Genomic DNA, 22,464 nt, shown 5'->3' with positions numbered 1-22,464 from the left:
TTATATTTCACAAAAATAGAAATGACATTTTGCAAACAACTTGGATTATATGATGATATTTATTGCAATTAAACACAAACTATTTAAGTCATGAAAAGCATCCACTCATGACACTTTAAATATAAATACATAACTTTGAAGACGTTTTTATAATTTAAATAAAACATTCACACATGAAGCGCTGATAAGAGCAGAACAATTATTATCATTCTTGCTTAATAACCACTAATAAAATGTATAATTTTGTATGTAAATTAAGTATTCCGAACAAAATGAAATCAGTATATCATACGTGTATGATTTCAGTATATGGTAAGATGTTCTTACAGTGGACACTAGGTGTCAGCAATGCACAGCATGCCTTAGAAACTTTTTTAAACGTGATAGCGTCATCCTGAAGTTAATACTTGACCAATCATTTTGCGTCGTTAGAATGACGCAATGAAGTAGGAAGTGGAGTCGCTTGGAGGTATGTCGTGTTATTACAAACGTACACTTGTACACTTAAAACTTCATTTTAAACCATACCGTCCTAACGCGATAATTGTTATGTTTTGAAGTTTTATCAAACTACACGAAACGTTTTTGTTCTGCCGTTTGTGTGTTCAGTTTATGATTTGACATCTGTACCCTTGTAACAGTTACATGATTCGTAAACACGCGTGAAACACAACGTAATGCTTTTAACCTCTTGTTAAACCGCATACATTTTTTTAACAACAACAACATATTTTTTCAAGCTTTGACTTTCAGAGTATGTAAACGTAGGAATAACGTGTAAAGCTGTATAAAATATGAATATATTGCTTTTAATTTGAATAACAATCTGCCATTTTACAGGTTACGTTATATTCCTGAATTTGCAACCATGTGGCCAGTGGTCTGGACTGCCATGCGCACCTATGCGCCCTATGTGACCTTCCCAGTGGCCCTTGTGGTGGGAACTGTTGGGTACCACCTTGAGTGGTTAGTCAGAGGAACTCCTAATACCCCTAGAGAAGAGAGAGGTATTGCGGAGCAGCGAGAGGATAGGAAATTAGAAGAACTGACGGGTCGGGACAGCACACAGGTCACCAGCCTGAAGGACAAACTTGAATTCACCCCAAGGGCAGTGCTAGACAGAAATCGACCAGAGAAGAGTTAACTGTCAGGTCCGGCAAGATAACCATATAATGATCTAATTAAACCGACATTGGGCTTTTCATCTTGTCACACAACATGGCCCCAGAGATGGGAACTTGAATTTGTGGGATTTCATTTTCAAGTGTGTACCACATCATTCAGCTGCCCCACTTTTTGGAGTCTTGTTGTAATATTAACAATGCGCGGTGAAACTAATGGGCGAAGTATTAAAACACTGATTCTTTGAGGCTTCTTAAAATGCATTTTGTGGCCTCAGGCATGCAGACATATGACTATGTTGGGTGAACCCTTGTCAGATGCTCAAGAGACTGAAAGAAAGCCGACCTCTGTTAAGTTTGTGTGTAGATAAATAAAAGTGTATTTATCCAAGGCATGATGTGAGTGGAGATGTTTTGGATGTTCAGAAATGTATATATGGTCCCCAGTTGCAATTTTATGCTAATGAGTAGTTAGACCAGTGCAGGTTTACCTCAGCGTGCATCATCAACCACTTGGTACATTTTTAAAACGATTAAAAAATTGTTTGTGTACAATGAACAGTTATGCTGCGTTCAAGAAAGATTAAGGATTTCTCACCTCAATCTGTAACTGGGCTGTTTTAATGCTACTAAATACTAGAAATTGTGCAAAACCAGCTTTGTGGAAAATATCCTAAATCCGAGGTGTCTTGAATGTAACATTATACCCAACCTTTAGGATATAAAGTACCCTATGCTGGGTTGTTTTAACCCATTGTCGGATCAAGTGTGGACAATTTCTAGGTTAAGTTATAACCCATTGATTCGGTTTGTCCCTTTTGACCCAAGGCTTGATTGAAAATAATAGGAATATGTGATTACACATAGGTAATAAATACAGTTCATTTTTGGCACTCTGTTAAAGAAACAGTTCAACAAACTATAATTTGGGGCTTTGCGCTAACCATGCGAGTAATTGAAAAATGTGAATCGAGCAATTTCAGACGCACAAAACAAATATTCCTTTTTTACTTTGGTTTATGTCCATTTTCGTGTCCTCTAGTCTGTACATGACACTTACTTTTTAGAGCAGATGCACAATCTGTTTTTCTGTAGTTTTTCCTGCAGCACCCAACCTGATTAATAAGAACCACAAAAGAGAGCGAGATTTTATTACTCCCCTGAGTGTTTTAATAGAGGTAACCTTTACATTTGCAACAGCATATGTTTTAGCTTCACTGCTGCCAACAAGCTAGTGAAACGTTATGAGTGCTGATCACCATCAGCTTGTCTACCCAAACAGTTCTCTATAAAAGGTTATGTTTAATGCAATATTGTCATTGAACTGAGTAAAACAGGAATAATGGTTTTAAGCTGGCCCTTAAACATCTCACATTTATACGCAAGGAATATTTCAGAGAAAATGATGTCATCATTTAAAACCTGTGTGGATGTCTTTCTTCTGCAAAACACAAAGGAAGATATTTTAAACAATGTTGGTAAACAATTTTTTTTTTATTTTTATGGACAAAAAAATCCATAAAGTCAACGTGGACCAATGGTTTTCTGTGACCAACATTCTTCAAAATAACTTCTTTGTGTTCTGCAGAAACAATGGTCATACAAGTTTAAAATGACAAGAGGGCGAGGAAATAATGACAGAATTTTCATTATGGGCTGAACTATCCTTTGGGGTGAACCAAGTCGATAGCAAACCTGTTTGATTTCCAGTGGAAAATTTAATCTTTTTCATCTGGTTTTGGGAGGAAAACAGCAGATATTCATGGAATTTACAAGATTTAACAGACTTTAATAGTTAACAGAACTAACTTAACAGAAATAGTTAAGCTACATTTTAAAAAGGTTATTTTGTCTTGTATGTTCCTTTATGTTGTTTTTAAATTTGAAAAAAAATTGTATGACTTAAATTCAATTGTTAGAGACAGTTTTAGTCACAGCAAGTAAACAGATTTTTAACTGGTTTGTAAATACTTATACATAGGTCGAAGCTCATAATTCAATTGCACAAACTAGGTCTGGGGGTTGTGCATTTATGAATTACGTGCGATGAAATGCTGTGTAAATATCGGGAGAGCAGATTTTGTGTGGGTGGTTAAATATACAATAGCTGATACACTAGTATGCCTACTAGATAAACTGTCATCGTGGTCCATCTGCCACGTACACCCTTTTTGCAAAGGTTTTGGCGGAAATATTTGACCAATATAAAGTAAAGCGAGCTGTAATTGGACAAAACAGAATCTTGGAGAGCTCAGTTTGGATCCATCTGTTCAGAGATAATGTCTGGCTTGCCTTTGGTCAATGAAAGCAGTCATTGTAATTGATCATACTTTTGGAAACGTCCTCTCAGATCGAAATGGTTTGGTTCTTTGAAAGGCACTACACCATCAACCTTACGAGAATACGGATTGCGTTTATTTACATTTAGTCATAGCGGACGCTTTTATCCACTTACATAGAGTTTAGGGAGCAATAAACTGATATGTCATACAGGGGCAATAATACAATAAATGCCAATACCAAGATACTAGTTTCTACCAAGTTAGTTACTAGTTTATCGGAGTCAGATGACCTGCTGTATTTGTATAATGGACCCTATTCCTGGAAGTCCAGTAGTTTGGGGAGGATGTGGTTTATGGATTGTTATAGTCTTACCAGGTACACGATTGTGGGGTTGTTGCTGGCAAGGTGCTAGTTCGCCTCAGGGGACATACTGCCCTATTGTTCCTGAGTGATTGGAAGAAGAAATGACGCCTGACGTCGTCTCTCACCTCTTTAGTCAGGATGTGTACAAGAGCCGTGCACAATGACAGCACAGTTATTCACTAGCAAGATTTCCATCAGTGACAGAAACAATGGAGAGACGCTCAAAATCCTCCTCTTTCCCATGGGCTTCACTGTTTAGTTCCCACAACCCGCTCGGCCTTTTGGATAGTTGCAAAACTCACTTCCATTTCCATTGGCATCAGCCCCAAGGGTCTTATCAATACCCCATTGTCCCTTTCAAGATACTTTACTGGGTGTGACAATGTTACTTTAGTTGACATAGTATCTTGTACGATTCAGCTGCATTTAATTTGTCTCAAAGACATTCAAATACAATTTTAATATTTTTTTTTAATTATTCAGATTAAATGTTTTGTTTAATGGTATTTTTTATTTAAAAGATTGTATTTTCAAGCAACAAATGAGCTTAAATGATTTCCTTATAATTATATGAGGATTTACCACTGCTAAATTTTTGATTGTGTGAAAATTGTGTGAAATTGCATTTTGTTGAAATTTTTCCAGATTTTTCCAATCTGGTTGTCACGATTTAGAACAGTTGCTAGTGAGGGGATTGGGTCTGAACACATTCTTGTATTGCCATCAGCCAGACAGTGTCACAATGTAATTTTCAGATGGCTGGAAAGCATGTTATTTACAGCTCCGATGCTTTCATGTCCAGAACTGGATGCCCATTAGCAAAGATGGCAGATTTCAAATATGTATCCTCCTGAGCCTCAATGATGTATACCGAGAAAAGAAAGAATGTAATATTGGAGACTTTACATAATACGATTTTAGGCATCATAATTGCCTGATTATTTGTGTGAATGAGACATGGAGCATTGATCTTCATCTAATGTTTCATTATTGAACATTGCTTGAGGCTTCTGAGAAACCAAGTTGTGAGTCATGATTTATCAAGATACTGATGCTGTAGACGATGACTCATACATCTGCCTTGTATGACCATTTCCAAACTCATCATCTCCTTACTGGATTAACAAGCAATGTTGTCTTTGTTGGTATGAGAAGTGGCGGCTTACTTCAGCCTTTTTGCTTTATTTAGGCTACTCAATAAAAGCAGTTCCTACATCACATTAATTGTGGATAAAACTTCTGATTGTCTCTTTCGGTTTTAGCTTTGAGTTTTGCATGGACAAGCATTACTCACGTTTTGTTTGTAAATCTGCTTTAATTTTGTATTGTCCTTTAATTATAAAACATGGTTTCGGCAGTTGGTCGACTTCCTCAAATAGCTGCATGTGGGATTTTACCAAAACAATATAACAATGCCCACCGCTTGTTCATTGTGAGGGTGAACAAGTATTTTAGCCCATCCCTGAAGTGACCAATTGAAAAATACAGGAAGTAGATGCACGCCCATTTCCTCGTTACCTAAATTATTTATTTAACCATCAGTTTGGTCATCCGTGAGCGCAGTCTTTATTTTTATGAACCAATCTTGATTCAGTGCAATACACAAATATTCAGTGCATGAAAAATACTTATTTTTTCATCCCTCTGTTTCAAAGCCTCCATGTGCATCAATAATTAAATATTTGTTAAAAGTCTTATTTTTGTGCATTGCTACAAACTAGACATATCTGTTATTGTAAGGCCTGTTGTGGAATTGTGTGTGGCTTCTTGTTGTGTCTATCAGTAAGGAAACCTTAATCGTTTCAGCTGGCAGGAAGTTTAAATGTGACCATTTTGAACTGCATATATTGGCAGGTTCGCCTAGTACTGCAGCCTTTAGAACCCCTACAGAAAACCGTTTGGCAATCGGATGTAATTCCATAGAGGATGCAGGCAGACTGTCCGTTTGAATCCACCTTTAAACACACAGCCTGCTACTTCATATATGTAAAATCGTGGAATACTATAAAACCTCTCTTATGTCCTGCGTTGCATGTGTGAGAGATGTTGTTTGGTGTAAGCAGAGAACGGAAAATGCATCAGTGGTCGGCACAACAATATCAGGATGCAAGAAACGGCCCGCAAGAGTGACAACTCATTTTCATTGGTCACTTTGTGCAAATCACCTAAGGGCACGCAGGCTGGCAGTGTCCCTACAGGGTTTCACTAATGAAATGACCTTTGTTTGACAGAAAAGAAATTCTGTGAAAATGTATTCAGCATGGAAACCTCTTAAACCTCAGTAACCTCAATTTTACATTGAAAATGGCACACATCTGTTTTGCTGACAGAAAAATGTACACAGAAACTGATGGTTTTGTTATTTGCTAGAGGCCATGATGATTAAGCTTTTGTACATCCTTTTTGTAATGTTTTAAAGAAAAACAAAAGGAAACCTTTTTTCCACTATAAATGGCTCTATCAGATAGCACAGAGTTTGAGGCAGGTCTCCTGTTCTTTGTCTTTCTATTTGCTTGGTCACTGAAAAGAACGAAAAGGGGTCAAACCTCACCAGCTGTTCACTGACCCACATATCTTGTGAAGCATCTCAGAAGCCTTGTAATGGCAAGAGATGACAGGTTATCGGTTCATGCCGGCCGGTTGCGTTAGAGGGAACTTTGCGATGGGCAAAGACCACAGGTTACGGTTGGCAACACCACAACACTCATTAATCTTTCATAGACAGTAGCCCAGCAGTGCAGACAACACCCCCTAATAAAACATGATTTCCATTAGCCAGCAGAACATACCTTTTGAGGGAAAAAGCACTGTTGAGTGCTGTGTTAAAAACATTTTCAGCAGTCTGTTGTTTTGATTCCTGAGTTCATTCGCTGGAATTTGTAAGAAAATGGCTGACCTTGTAAACGACCTTGTCGTTCCACTTTCCTGACACAGCTTATCATTGTTGAGAGAGCTCAGACATTGATAGAATAAATGACATTGAGGACACATGACAACACATTGTAAATACAGCAAGGCTTCTGTGACAAAGGATGGGTGAATACAGGGTTTAAAACAACCAACCACCACTTGCAGTTAAAGCAATAGTTCAGCCAAAAATGAAAATTGAAAATTCTGTCATCATTTACTCACCCTTTTGTCAAACAGGTATGACTTTCTTCTGCAAAACACAAAAGAAGATATTTTGAAGGATGTTGGTAACCAAACAACGACATTACCCATTCACTTCTATTGTATGGACACAAAGCCAATGCAAGTGAATGGATATTGCCATTGTTTGGTTGCCAACATTCTTCTAAATACCTTGTTTTGTGTTCTGCAGATAAAAGAGGAGTTAGTGATGATAGAATTTCATTTTTTAGACTTCTCCATCTGTTGATGTCAATATTCAGCATTTTAGAAATGGTCCGATGAGTATCGTGATTTACAGAGAATAACAGCACTTTTGTATAAAATAAAAGTATACAACCAAAATATTTCACATTCTTTCTTGGAAATGAAATATGTAAGTACAGCTTGTGTAACTGAACAGCTGTGTTTTAACTGTTGCAGCAGAACATAAAAAACTAATCTGACTAGTTATTGAAATCCATTACGATATGTACATTTGCAATATTTCAATATTCCCAATTTGCAAAGGACCTTTTTCACAAACCTGCGATGACGGGTCATTTTTATATTTATATAAAAACTTGGATTATAAAAATATATATATATTAAATTTAAGTTTATAACACTTTACTTTATATTATATTACCTTTGCATAAAATAACAAAAAAAGTATAAACTCTAATGCGAGGGAGTTTCTTATAAAGCGTTTATAGAAATCATAGTAAGTTTAACATCATTCTCTCTTTTGACTGCCGTCATCAGACTCTCTCGTCTTATTTATTTTGTTGAAAGGAGCGAAAACACCATCGTTGAGTTTTTCTTTTGCTATTTGAGCAAATGCGCATACTAAAAGTATACAGTATTTATCGCCGCTATAGAAGTTTATCCAACGATAATGAAACCCGGAAATGTGAAAAAGGTCCATAGTCATTTTAATATTTAAATAAATGGTGCCACACAGTCTTGTAATGGACGAACACAGCTAGAGGTTATTTTGCAGTCATTTAATTAAAGAGTTCATCGTTAAATATAAAAATCCATACAAAACTATTGTTATTAAATACATTTTAAATATTGACTTGGTTAGTTCACTTTCACATAGTTCACTTTGGTCTTAAATAAAGTATTTACTAAGCTGTACCGTATTAGACATTTTGTACTTGACTTCAAACTACCCTTCTGTTTGGCTTCTGTAGCTTTTGTGCTTGTTTCTACCAGTGTTTGAGTTAAAATATTTCCTGACCTTGTGTTTTCAAGAACTTATCCAAAGCATTTGAGACAGCTTTATCTGGCCATGGATCACTAAAGACGGTCCATCCCACATCCCATTTCCCCATCTATCTAAACAAAGGAAATGGTTCCCTGATGAACAAAAAAAACACGGATGTTCATGCTTCTAATCCCTCAATGTTACTCCCCAGAAATGGATCCTTGGTTCTCACCGTTCTTCTCTTCAAACGTAATGTCCTTGTTTAGAGGATTTGTCATTGTCGGTCTTCTGGTGCTTCTTGTGAAGATGGTTTGTTGAGGAGCTTTTGTGTGTTGCTGGTTTCACATTGTTTATGCAGTTTAAATAGCTTGGGAGCGTGTACTCCGTCTGGTGGGGTTCTCTGTTGTCCCATTCTGAAGGGTAGTTGTTGTTTGCTATGGGTAGGAAGACGCGTTCCCTCTCCTCAAATGATTCAGGGGGTACTGATTTTGAGGGATTTCTATTGATAAGTTGAATGATCTCACCCTGGCCTTGATACATCTTCTCTAGTCTGTAAGTTATCGCTAACTGTAGCAGGTGAAATAGCTCCACGATATTGAGGAGTACGGAGATCACGGCAATGACTTGCGTATAAACGGTGAAGATAGTTTTTTCAGTTGGTCGGGAGACAAAACAATCCACAGTGTGAGGACAGGGAAACCTCTGGCATTCATACCTGGGCTCAATTACAAATCCATATAGAAACCATAGACCTACAATGAAGCCGACTTCGAGAAGAACCTTGAGGGCTATGCTCGCTGCGTAAGCACACAGAAGTCGTCCTTTCAGATTTGGAGCTTCAGAAACTTTACTTTTCTTATCTCCGGATTTCTCTTCATCATCTTCGTCTTCTTCTACGATGACCTCCAGCGTACGTTCATTGGGTTTTTGATATCTTTGTCTTCTGCCCTCTTCCAGCTTCCCTTCATTACCCTTTTTATCTCCAGCCCTGAGGGCCACGTAGCCAAAATAAAAAATGGTTGGGGTAGAAACAAAGATGACTTGCAAAACAAAGTACCGGAAGTGGGAGATGGGGAACGCCTTGTCATAGCAGACGGACACGCAGCCGGGCTGTTTGGTATTGCAGACGAAGTCGGACTGTTCGTCGTCCCACGCGGTTTCGGCTGCCGTGCCTAGCACGAGCATGCGGAAGAGGAAGAGCACGGTCAGCCACACGCGTCCCACACCCGTAGAGTACTCCTGACCCTCTTCTAGCAGGTGCTCCAGAAAACCCCAGTCAGCTCTGGACATCCTCTGCACCGGCACAAACAACAAGTTTATATAAAGTGAACATCTGTAGAGAGAGAGAGATATTTGCCATGGAAGCTTATTAAATGGCAAAATCTTTATACTGTACTTTATTTAAGATTTGGACAAGCAGCAAGATGATGTGTTTTGAGGATCAAAAATGATGTTTTGGGGCACCATCGACTAAAAACTACTTTGGTAGCCAATGGTGCCCCAAAACTGTTTGGTTCCTCACATTCTTTAAAATATATTATGTTTTGTTCGAAAGAACAAAGAAATGTATTCAGGTGAGTAGATGAAGTCTGTCTGCAACTGAAATTAAGACAGAATTTCAATTTTGGGTTTCCATTTTGGAAATATATATACCATGTAGCAATATGTTTACCATGTAGGCCTATAGAAAACCACAACGAGTTGTCTCTGATTGTTCAGGTTGTTCAGATTTAATAAGAAACAGGCTGGTTTTGTTTCAAATGTTTCTTCCAATAACTGAAGTAGGTTATGTCTGGCAGTTTTTCTATTTACTCTTTCGCAATTGTTCATGGGTAATTTGTAAAATTGTTGAGGTGAGACCAGTTTATGCTCAGCTGTAATTTCCAAAAGACTTTAACAGAAGTTTTGCCCATTCTAACATCTGTGCACAAATTGCATTATGCATTTTACTATAAACTTTCAACCATATGAAATAATGAGCTAGATCAACGCTATCTATCTGCTCCATGAAAACATGCTGTTAAAAAATACAATTACAAAACTGCACTAAATAGTTACATAATTAAATTATTGAGAACAACTATCAGTGTAATTTAACTGTGATAGAGACTTAACCCTCAAAACTGTGGAGAATGTTTCCATGAATGTTTAACAGTGGCCTCTGTGTTATCAGAACTAATTAGTATCACGGACAGAAAGTGTAATAATCTGTAATGAAGCTTGTACTGAAGAAGAAAGCCTGTGTCTTTTCTCTGAAGGCTCATGGGACTTTCAGCATGACATTCCATCTTAAAAGGACTCGCGTTTGTGTAAACACCACATCAACACTATGTATTCCTGTACTTCTCTTATCTGTTTGCTTGTTTATGTTCTTGTTTTTCTGGCAGGAGACATGGTTTGTTCGTGTCCGCTTATGTTCACACATACTAGATTTGATTTAAACAGTAATAGGAATAATAGAAAATTTCAATATTTCAATAGTTTTGTGCCCTGGCTAAGAGAGATGTCTTGAATAAGCTGTACCAGTTGTTTAGCTCAAGGGAATGATTGAAGTCATTATTTTTCCTTATATAATGAAGAAATACGATTTCTCAGAAAGTTCAGTTTAGCCAGGAAACATCAGCAGATTATCATCATTAATCTTGTTTACCATCTCTTAAATGCTTCTTCACAATTCAAGGACGGCTTTCTTTCTTTTATCTTTCTTTGGTAACATTTTGTTCATATTTATTATCATCTTAAATAACATTCAGTTGTTGATATTAATTAAATTCAAAAAGTTTGTAAAATATATTCTTAGTTGTGTTTGTATATTTTCCGTCATAGTGGTCAGACTCAGAACCGATCAAACTCTGCATAAGAATGTGAAGAAAATGAGCATTCTTACCTGTTAGCCCTGCTTAATATTGATCTTCTATCCGCGTGAGGAGATTCTGCAACTGACAGTTTTACAAGCTCTTGTGGTTGAGGCAGTGGCTCTTGATCAGAAAGAGAAACAACCGGGAAAAGGAAACTTTCCCATGATTTTAGCAGCCCTCCCACAGGAACTCGGTGCAGGAAAAGGAATGGATGGGTTCAAAAATAGATTCTCTTGAATTCTCCATGACCAAACTGGCCTTTCCAAAGCGTTGTTTAAACATACCTGGTTGCTTGTCCTTTAAGTTTAAAATATAGAGTTTTAAATCATTTTAGTTAGTGTGGACACAGTCCCATGTGTATCCTGAATCAAATGGCCTTATTAATAATTGTATTATTTATAATTATATAGAACAAATATTGTCATATCACTCATATATGCTGATCTGGGAACTCAATTTAATCTCTGTGTAGAAGTCATTTCATTTCATTGACATGAATGTCTGTGTATTCTTCAAAATCACCACAGAGTGGCGCTGTAGACCAGTGAATTCACCTGACGATTAGAATAGTAGGGTCAAAAACTTTAAACTAGTTGAAATATTTCTGGAATGATGAGTAATGCATCATGGAAAATGTTATATATTTCCCGACAAAGCAATCTTATATCTTCTGTCAGTTGAAATAAATGTGGTGTTCAAAGAAAACTTTATTTATTTTACTTTTTTTCTTTCTTTTCTTTCTCAGCTAGATACTTCTGTTTTTAAGCTCTAGGCAAATATCTGTTTTAAATGATTATTTAAGTTTAAGCAAGCTCACTGTGAGCCCTTATGTGAAATTTTAGAGGAATAATATTCATAATTCATGCAAATATGAAATATTCGTATTTATAATGCTTTTCATCCTTTTTGCTTTTGTTTACTGAATTTTGAAAACATGTTAGTACGCTTCAGTTAGAGCAGACTATATCAGGATCTGAACGAGCACTTGTTATTTCTAGAGAACCCCATGAAATGCCTGAATGCATTTATTTCTATTCTTGACTAATGGCTCATGCTTTTCCTTGTACTCAGCATTGCAGAAACCCTTCGCAGTTTTCCAGTGACCGTTCCAGTCAAAGCTATATGTCATTAAAACTGTCAATGTGCTGATAGATAAGAGATTACAGTGTGACTAATAACAAAAACAAGGCTTGGACTACAGTATCTGAGAAAATGAAGATCGTAAATCAGTCCATTATTCAGAACATCAAAGATGTACACAAACCAAGAGACAAAAGAAAACAATTTCCCCAACATTTCTTTTTCACAAAGGATTTTATTGGTCTTAAAAAACTCTTCTTCGTCGTATTGACGAATGCTATAGCACTATACAAAGTCAGGCCTTCTTTATCTTTAGGGCAGTGGACATTATTTTCCATGAAAACATATATCATAACAAACTTGTAAGACTATAGTCTAAAACACATTTATGTGACTGGTCATGTCCATCTAAGGTACAGGGCTGCGTTTCCCGAAACCTTCTTCACGCTACTTCGTTCTTAAGTTATACCTGAAGTTGTACCTTATACGTGTTTCATGAAACCTTCAGTATATCTACGTTCTGTAAGTCATACTTTCGTAAGGTTGGTCTGGACCGCTCTTAGCTATCTATACCTTATCACTGTTGACGTTTCATCCCAGTTTCATTTCACATATACAATTACATTTACATATTTTACTTTAACTTAGTTTAAATTTTACAAATAAAATACTCAAGTTGAAATACACCCAGTGTATTGAAGTGTTTTCAGTAGTTTATAAGTGAATGAATGTTATGGGGAGTTCAGTCAAACTATGCTTATGACCCAAAGTTTGAGAAGCTCTAAAGGTGCACCGTTTCCCAAACTATACTTTAGGAGGTTACTTTCTTACGTTCTTACGGTACCAGGTGCTGTCCGTGGCGGTGGTGCTGAATGAATGGATATCGATCGTTCGACAATCAATTATTCAATATATACAGGGACTGCTTCACTGCGTTATGCGAGGTATCGGCGTTCTTTATAAAATAAGCACTTTAGAAATAGTTGAAGTTTCATTTATTAGGACTCCAACCATTGATATTATATAATTGTGAAATTAGTTTGCGAACCGCAATCTCATCCCCACATGCATCAACCCGCTACACTAACCGGCATTATGGCCATTTATATCAAAGCTTCTCAAACTTTGGGTCGGAGGGTCACGCAAACCCACTTGCTGTTGCGGCGCATTGAAAGTAAAGGGAGTGAATGTGTGTTGTTTCCCTATTTTCTATTTAAAAGGTTTGCCATGAGATAGCCTACCTTTGATCATACCTGTGTTTAGGAACCCCTTATTTATATTATAATAATATATCTTGCTATAGTGTCATTGTTTTCTCAAAAAAAGCGCAGAACGCGGCACATATAATCAACAGCTATAGCAAGAAAAAAGAGCTGAATTTAGTGTCTGCTCCGTTGACACAGTTAGACCAACAAGATCCAAAAGCTGCTGTATTTCCTGCCGTGGCAGGTTAACTTTTCTATCATTATAATTACAGTATAAATTGTAGCTTTTTTTGTATCTTTAAATATACTCCAAATGATTTGGGTTTGCATGAAAACACGTCAATATACTGGTATTTTTACATTAGTTTTATTGGTATAAACTGCAATATAAAGAAGCTTTTTTCCACAGTGGTCGAATGGGTGAACTCTGATAAGGTATAGATAGCTAAGAGCTCTCCAGACCTTCCGAACGAACGACTTACAGAAGGTAAACTTAACTAACAACGCTTCGTGAAAACGCTTTTAACGATAAGGTACAGCTTAAGGTATAACTTAAGGACGACGCAGCATTAACAAGGTTTCGGGAAACACGTTGCAGCACTTGATCAGCTCAAACCAGCTCAAACCAGCAACCAATTTCAAATCATAACAATGCCATGGTGATAATCTGTACCATCATCTGCTGTACTTCTTTAGTGTTTGTCACACGTTTGAGAGATACAGTCGCGTTCTTACTCTCTCTGAGACATTTGAGTTGCTGCACCAACGAAAGCTTGCTGCTCACCTGCGGGTAGACCAAAGCTCGGTAGTGTTATGAAGCTTAAGAAGAGGCCCAAACTGAGGGTCACAGCTGCAGAATCTTTAGCCTGGTTCATGGCTCCCGTGCATCTTCAAGATGAGGAGCCCATGGAAGTCGACCAAGATGAGGAGCCCATGGAAGTCGACCAAGATAAGGAGCCCATGGATATCGACCAGGTGGTGATGGAGAACGGTTTCATGGACTGTAGTCCTTCAGTGCCATCACCAAGTGGAAAAGGGCCGATGTACTGGAGTCCAGCAGTAACAAAAGCTATCCGGTCAACATCAAGGCCACTGATAAGGCAAGCACGGTTTGAGTTTTAAGCCTGAGCCACACGTCCACCTTTGAGCACCTCTGAGCACAAGAAAAACGTCCAGAGAGCATAAAAAACTCCCCGAGCAACAGAAAAAGGTCCCCTGCGCATAAGAAAAACATCCCTGAGCACAAGAAAGAAAAATGCATATGAGCACAAAAAACACCAATCACTAAAATTAAAAGTTTTTTTGCACAAATAAGTCTGATTTATTGTTATTCATGTGTTATTGATCCACATCAGTCCTTTCTCATGAGACCATTAGCTACGTTTGTTTGTTTGGATTTACGTTGTCATGGAAACCAGTAAGCTGTTGTCAAAAAGTGTCCTGCATGTTGTATTTTGCTATAGAAAATGATTATTATAACAGAGAAATAAACAGAGCAAATGTTTACAAAGACCAATAAAATCCACTGAAAGACCTTTATGAGAAAGAAATGCTGAAGCAATGGTTTTCGTCTTTGACTCTTCTTTTCTTTACATCTTTGAAGGTTTGTGAAACTGACCGATTTACACTTTTAATGTTCTCAGTTATTGTATTCCAAGCCTTGTTTTTATTATTGTTTGCATTGTAACCACTAACTTTGTTTAATTCAATGAATTTGGAAGCATTGTTTTACTCTGATATGCAAATATTTGCAGTAAAGAAAAGCAAGAGCCTATTGGCGGCCATTTTGTGTTTAGTCGTTCAGTGTCTTTTTCCACAAAGCTTTGTGATTTACACTGATTTAGACAACCATAAGTTTTTTTTAGGGTCTTCTTCACTGAATTTAGTTAGTCAGGTGAGTTCTCAGACACCGTCTTAAAATCATTTTACCAAACAACAGCACTGCCCATTCAAATCTGTCATATGGACACAAAATCAATGCAAGTCAATGGGTAGCAGTGTTTTTCAGTCACCAACATTCTTCAAAATATCTTCTTTTGTTTTCTGCAAAAAGAAAGAAAGTTTGAAATGACAAAAGGCTGAGTAAGTGATGACAGACTTTTCATTTTTGGACAAACTATCAATTTTAAGCTCTTTTTGGCTAAGGCTACAGGAACCGGGGTTAATATTTTAAATAAGATTCAGTTTCTTGCATAGACCAGTTGCTTTACACCAAAATATGTCAATGGTCAGGAGTCACATGTATTACATTGGTGGCTTACATCTTAGACGGCCTAAGGATGAGTAAGTTAACAGAATATTATGTCCAAGAATTGAAAATTGCTAACATTCTTCCAAATATCCGTCTCTGTGCATGTTTAACAAGACGTTAATACTTGAGGGTGATTAAATGATGACAAATTGTTCATTTTTGGGTGAACTGTCCCTTTAAGACTACTAAAATTGCATTCATCCATCCATCTTAATCAACTTCCTTTAATAAAACAACTTAGTATAAATAAACTCTTCCTAGCTATTAAGAAAAATTACAAATATTTTAAGCTTATTCAGCAAAACTGAAACAAAAGCAAACATATCTGAGCATGTGTATAACACATCACATTAGATAATAATTATCAATTGGTTCTTGTGAGTTTCGTGTTGTCATCTGATCCTAAAATCATGTGATGATTTTGTCATAGGACATGTGAGAACCAATAAGACCTGCATTCATCAGAATGTCACCATTGTTGAAAAAGACATTCTCAAATGATTGTCTGGTTTTCATTTTGCTGAATAAACTCAATATATTAATAGTTATTAATCTCACATCGCTCTCTGAGAAGGTTTATTAAAAAATATAAAATAATGTATGCTTATAAATGAATGTTGTGAGGTGCCAACCCTCAGGAAACTCACCAATTATACTGGAACATGTTATTTATTACATTACGTAGTAATTCTGCATACTAGTTTAATATACATCAACATTTTTAATTGTGAACACTATTACATATTATACACATTTACAGATTTATAGAACATAAAATATATATGCAATCACTTGCATTGGTTTTGTGTCCATACAATAGAAGTGAATGGGTTCCATCGCTGTTTGGTTACTATCATTCTTCAAAATATCTTCTTTTGTGTTCTGCAGTGAAAAGAAAGTCATACAGGTTTGAAATGCCAAGAGTGTGATGACAGAATTTAAAATTTTGGGTGAACTATCACTTTAATGCAAAGATTTGTATTACAAATGACAATAAATCATATGTTATGAGGATAACAAATTACAGTAAGTCGAAACGTTTTTAAAAAACATATTAGATTTGATTTAAACAGTAATAGAAATAATAAGAAGAATTTTTCAATAGTTTTGTGCCCTGGCTAAGAGAGATGTCTTGAATAAGCTGTACCAGTTGTTTAGCTCAAGGGAAGGATTGAAGTCATTGTTTTTCGTTATATAATGAAGAAATGCGATTTCTCAGAAAGTTCAGTTTAGCCAGGAAACTGATTATCATCATTAATCTTGTTTACCATCTCTTAAATGCTTCTTCACAATTCAAGGACAGCTTTCTTTCTTTTATCTTTCTTTGGTAACATTATGTTCATATTTATTATCATCTTAAATAACATTCAGTTGTTAATATTAATTAAATTCAAAAAGTTTGTAAAATATATTCTTAGTTGTGTTTGTATATTTTCCGTCATAGTGGTCAGACTCAGAACCAATCAAACTCTGCATAAGAATGTGAAGAAAATGAGCATTCTTACCTGTTAGCCCTGCTTAATTTTGATCTTCTATCCGCGTGAGGAGATTCTGCAACTGACAGTTTTACAAGCTCTTGTGGTTGAGGCAGTGGCTCTTGATCAGAAAGAGAAACAACTGGGAAAAGGAAACTTTCCCATGATTTTTAGAAGCCCTCCCACAGGAACTCGGTGCAGGAAAAGGAATGGATGGGTTCAAAAATAGATTCTCTTGAATTCTCCATGACCAAACTGGCCTTTCCAAAGCGTTGTTTAAACATACCTGGTTGCTTGTCCTTTAAGTTTAAAATATAGAGTTACAAATCATTTTAGTTAGTGTGGACACAGTCCCATGTGTATCCTGAATCAAATGGCCTTATTAATAATTGTATTATTTATTATTATATAGAACAAATATTGTCATATCACTCATATATGCTGATCTGGGAACTCAATTTAATCTCTGTGTAGAAGTCATTTCATTTCATTGACATGAATGTCTGTGTATTCTTCAAAATCACCACAGAGTGGCGCTGTAGACCAGTGGCATCACCTGACGATTAGAATAGTAGGGTCAAAAACTTTAAACTAGTTGAAATATTTCTGGAATGACGAGTAATGCATCATGGAAAATGATATATATTTCCCGACAAAGCAATCTTATATCTTCTGTCAGTTGAAATAAATGTGGTGTTCAAAGAAAACTTTATTTATTTTACTTTTTTTTTTCTTTCTTTTCTTTCTCAGCTTGATCCTTATGTTTTTAAGCTCTAGGCAAATATCTGTTTTAAATGATTATTTAAGTTTAAGCAAGCTCACTGTGAGCCCTTATGTGAAATTTTAGAGGAATAATATTAATAATTCATGCAAATATGAAATATGAATATTTATAATGCTTTTCATCCTTTTTGCTTTTGTTTACTGAATTTTGAAAACATGTTAGTACGCTTCAGTTAGAGCAGACTATATCAGGATCTGAACGAGCACTTGTTATTTCTAGAGAACCCCATGAAATGCTTGAATGCATTTATTTCTATTCTTGACTAATGGCTCATGCTCATATTTTCCTTGTACTCAGCATTGCAGAAACCCTTCGTAGTTTTCCAGTGACCGTTCCAGTCAAAGCTATATGTCATTAAAACTGTCAATCTGCTGATAGATAAGAGATTACAGTGTGACTAATAACAAAAACAAGGCTTGGACTACAGTATCTGAGAAAATGAAGATTGTAAATCAGTCCATTATTCAGAACATCAAAGATGTACACAAACCAAGAGACAAAAGAAAACAATTTCCCCAACATTTCTTTTTCACAAAGGATTTTATTGGTCTTAAAAAACTCTTCTTCGTCGTATTGCCTAACAAATGCTATAGCACTATACAAAGTCAGGCCTTCTTTATCTTTAGGGCAGTGGACATTATTTTCCATGAAAACATATATCATAACAAACTTGTAAGACTATAGTCTAAAACACATTTATGTGACTGGTCATGTCCATCTAAGGTACAGGGCTGCGTTTCCCGAAACCTTCTTCACGCTACTTCGTTCTTAAGTTATACCTGAAGTTGTACCTTATACGTGTTTCATGAAACCTTCAGTATATCTACGTTCTGTAAGTCATACTTTCGTAAGGTTGGTCTGGACCGCTCTTAGCTATCTATACCTTATCACTGTTGACGTTTCATCCCAGTTTCATTTCACATATACAATTACATTTACATATTTTACTTTAACTTAGTTTAAATTTTACAAATAAAATACTCAAGTTGAAATACACCCAGTGTATTGAAGTGTTTTCAGTAGTTTATAAGGGAATGAATGTTATGGGGAGTTCAGTCAAACTATGCTTATGACCCAAAGTTTGAGAAGCTCTAAAGGTGCACCGTTTCCCAAACTATACTTTAGGAGGTTACTTTCTTACGTTCTTACGGTACCAGGTGCTGTCCGTGGCGGTGGTGCTGAATGAATGGATATCGATCGTTCGACAATCAATTATTCAATATATACAGGGACTGCTTCACTGCGTTATGCGAGGTATCGGCGTTCTTTATAAAATAAGCACTTTAGAAATAGTTGAAGTTTCATTTATTAGGACTCCAACCATTGATATTATAAAATTGTGAAATTAGTTTGCGAATCGCAATCTCATCCCCACATGCATCAACCCGCTACACTAACCGGCATTATGGTCATTTATATCAAAGCTTCTCAAACTTTGGGTCGGAGGGTCACACAAACCCACTTGCTGTTGCGGCGCATTGAAAGTAAAGGGAGTGAATGTGTGTTGTTTCCCTATTTTCTATTTAAAAGGTTTGCCATGAGATAGCCTACCTTTGATCATACCTGTGTTTAGGAACCCCTTATTTATATTATAATAATATATCTTGCTATAGTGTCATTGTTTTCTCAAAAAAAGCGCAGAACGCGGCACATATAATCAACAGCTATAGCAAGAAAAAAGAGCTGAATTTAGTGTCTGCTCCGTTGACACAGTTAGACCAACAAGATCCAAAAGCTGCTGTATTTCCTGCCGTGGCAGGTTAACTTTTCTATCATTATAATTACAGTATAAATTGTAGCTTTTTTTGTATCTTTAAATATACTCCAAATGATTTGGGTTTGCATGAAAACACGTCAATATACTGGTATTTTTACATTAGTTTTATTGGTATAAACTGCAATATAAAGAAGCTTTTTTCCACAGTGGTCGAATGGGTGAACTCTGATAAGGTATAGATAGCTAAGAGCTCTCCAGACCTTCCGAACGAACGACTTACAGAAGGTAAACTTAACTAACAACGCTTCGTGAAAACGCTTTTAACGATAAGGTACAGCTTAAGGTATAACTTAAGGACGACGCAGCATTAACAAGGTTTCGGGAAACACGTTGCAGCACTTGATCAGCTCAAACCAGCTCAAACCAGCAACCAATTTCAAATCATAACAATGCCATGGTGATAATCTGTACCATCATCTGCTGTACTTCTTTAGTGTTTGTCACACGTTTGAGAGATACAGTCGCGTTCTTACTCTCTCTGAGACATTTGAGTTGCTGCACCAACGAAAGCTTGCTGCTCACCTGCGGGTAGACCAAAGCTCGGTAGTGTTATGAAGCTTAAGAAGAGGCCCAAACTGAGGGTCACAGCTGCAGAATCTTTAGCCTGGTTCATGGCTCCCGTGCATCTTCAAGATGAGGAGCCCATGGAAGTCGACCAAGATGAGGAGCCCATGGAAGTCGACCAAGATAAGGAGCCCATGGATATCGACCAGGTGGTGATGGAGAACGGTTTCATGGACTGTAGTCCTTCAGTGCCATCACCAAGTGGAAAAGGGCCGATGTACTGGAGTCCAGCAGTAACAAAAGCTATCCGGTCAACATCAAGGCCACTGATAAGGCAAGCACGGTTTGAGTTTTAAGCCTGAGCCACACGTCCACCTTTGAGCACCTCTGAGCACAAGAAAAACGTCCAGAGAGCATAAAAAACTCCCCGAGCAACAGAAAAAGGTCCCCTGCGCATAAGAAAAACATCCCTGAGCACAAGAAAGAAAAATGCATATGAGCACAAAAAACACCAATCACTAAAATTAAAAGTTTTTTTGCACAAATAAGTCTGATTTATTGTTATTCATGTGTTATTGATCCACATCAGTCCTTTCTCATGAGACCATTAGCTACGTTTGTTTGTTTGGATTTACGTTGTCATGGAAACCAGTAAGCTGTTGTCAAAAAGTGTCCTGCATGTTGTATTTTGCTATAGAAAGTGATTATTATAACAGAGAAATAAACAGAGCAAATGTTTACAAAGACCAATAAAATCCACTGAAAGACCTTTATGAGAAAGAAATGCTGAAGCAATGGTTTTCGTCTTTGACTCTTCTTTTGTTTACATCTTTGAAGGTTTGTGAAACTGACCGATTTACACTATTAATGTTCTCAGTTGTTGTAGTCCAAGCCTTGTTTTTATTATTGTTTGCATTGTAACCACTAACTTTGCTTAATTCAATGGATTTGGAAGCATTGTTTTACTCTAATATGCAAATATTTGCTGTAAAGAAAAGCAAGAGCCTATTGGCGGCCATTTTGTGTTTAGTCGTTCAGTGTCTTTTTCCACAAAGCTTTGTGATTTACACTGATTTAGACAACCATAAGCTTTTTTTAGGGTCTTCTTCACTGAATTTAGTTAGTTAATATTTTATGAGCATAACAAATTACAGTAAGTGGAAAGGTTTTTGAAATATTAACATGGATATGGAGATGTCCACCTTTTGCTTTAATGACAGTATTCTGGCATGGACTTCTCAAGCTTTTGTAAAATCTGATGATTCGTGTCATCTCAGAATAATATATTGCAAACAAATCCATTATTTGTTCTTTAATGGAACAAATAACAATGTTTGTCAATTTTTAATTTATTAATGGGGTTCCTATCATTTACAGTACATATTTTTCTAGAAATTACAGGTTTCAAATAAGATTAGATTTTAAATTGCTGGTTTTTAGTGTCAGTGTTCAGATTTTTGGACTGCTTGAAGCAAGTGGACCCCTCTTTGTTCATATGACAACATATTATATTTTAAGCATGTGAATTTTATTGTCAATATTAAGGCCTGGTGAGAGAGGAGACAAATTTGTGGGGGCACACATCCGAGATTGGTCAATAACTATCACTTTTTTTCATGTTCTCTGATTCAGAGTACACACGGGAGGTGGAGACTGTGACCGCACACTAAATTCAGAGGTGACCTTTGTCTGTGATATGACACAAGCCTCGGTGGAAATTTGATTTCTGTTTTGTTCTGCTCTGTGATTGCCAGAATGGGCTCTGAGATGGAGATGTGTCCTGTTGTGTATCACAGTGTCACGTGATTGCTTAGGTAAATATCAGTGTCCCTGCTGCGTGTCCCTGTGTGTAATTTATGATTGTATGAAAAAATTTGAGCATGAAATGAAAATATGACCATGTTTATGGATCGTGAAATAACTTTGAGCATACCATAAGATTGTTATCTAGAAATAATTCTGGAGATGCGTTAGATTTTGCTGATTGATGTTATGTGCATTATAGAGATATCATCAGCGTCTAGTAGGTGTGGTGTTGGGTGTGCTGGAGGCTCCTTATATTAATCCTGCTTCATACACTAAAGCCAAATACACATTTCACAGCATTTTTTTTAACAGTCATGCATTGCAGTCATTACTCAACCGTGGAACCTGGTTTTCCTGTAATTATAGGTCTGCAATTCCTTTCAATGTGTCATATTATACTACAAACCCTGACCTAGAAGAGAAATGAAAGTCAGTTTCACATAGTTTTTCTCTACATTATAATTTACTTTAGTGTCCCACAATTACCCTCCACCAGATGTGTAGCTTTGGTCACAAACCACTACAATTACAGTATATCACTCTAATCGACAATTAAAGTCCATTGACGATTGTGTCTCATGTGACTTGTAATGGATGCTGTACAAAATTAATGCATTAATGTTAGTTTTAGTTTTG

The 22,464-nt window shown here is 36.6% G+C and overlaps 2 protein-coding genes across 3 annotated transcripts; one reads left to right on the top strand and one right to left on the bottom strand.

Moving 5' to 3' along the window:
• The first annotated feature begins 449 nt into the window (after nt 1-449).
• On the top strand, nt 450-2,019 carry smim12 (small integral membrane protein 12). Its single transcript, XM_079484096.1, has 2 exons — nt 450-469; nt 841-2,019. Exon 2 carries the CDS (start codon nt 869-871, stop codon nt 1,142-1,144), a length of 276 nt encoding a protein of 91 aa, XP_079340222.1. The 5' UTR covers nt 450-469; nt 841-868; the 3' UTR covers nt 1,145-2,019.
• A 5,855-nt stretch (nt 2,020-7,874) lies between these two features.
• On the bottom strand, nt 7,875-11,088 carry gja4 (gap junction protein alpha 4). Of its 2 annotated transcripts, none has more exons than XM_079485592.1 (2): nt 10,976-11,088; nt 7,875-9,381 (listed from the first exon to the last, which is right to left on the bottom strand). In XM_079485592.1, exon 2 carries the CDS (start codon nt 9,376-9,378, stop codon nt 8,332-8,334), a length of 1,047 nt encoding a protein of 348 aa, XP_079341718.1. In that variant the 5' UTR covers nt 9,379-9,381; nt 10,976-11,088; the 3' UTR covers nt 7,875-8,331. The 2 variants fall into 2 exon arrangements, with proteins under 2 accessions (XP_079341718.1, XP_079341717.1); XM_079485591.1 differs by having other exon boundaries at nt 7,875-9,421; nt 10,976-11,069.
• Nucleotides 11,089-22,464: the final 11,376 nt, after the last annotated feature.

Source organism: Barbatula barbatula, assembly GCF_947034865.1.
Source record: "Barbatula barbatula genome assembly, chromosome: 21".
NCBI lineage: Eukaryota > Metazoa > Chordata > Actinopteri > Cypriniformes > Nemacheilidae > Barbatula > Barbatula barbatula.
Note: the sequence above shows the minus strand (reverse complement) of the source record. Positions and strands in the feature narration are given on the sequence as shown.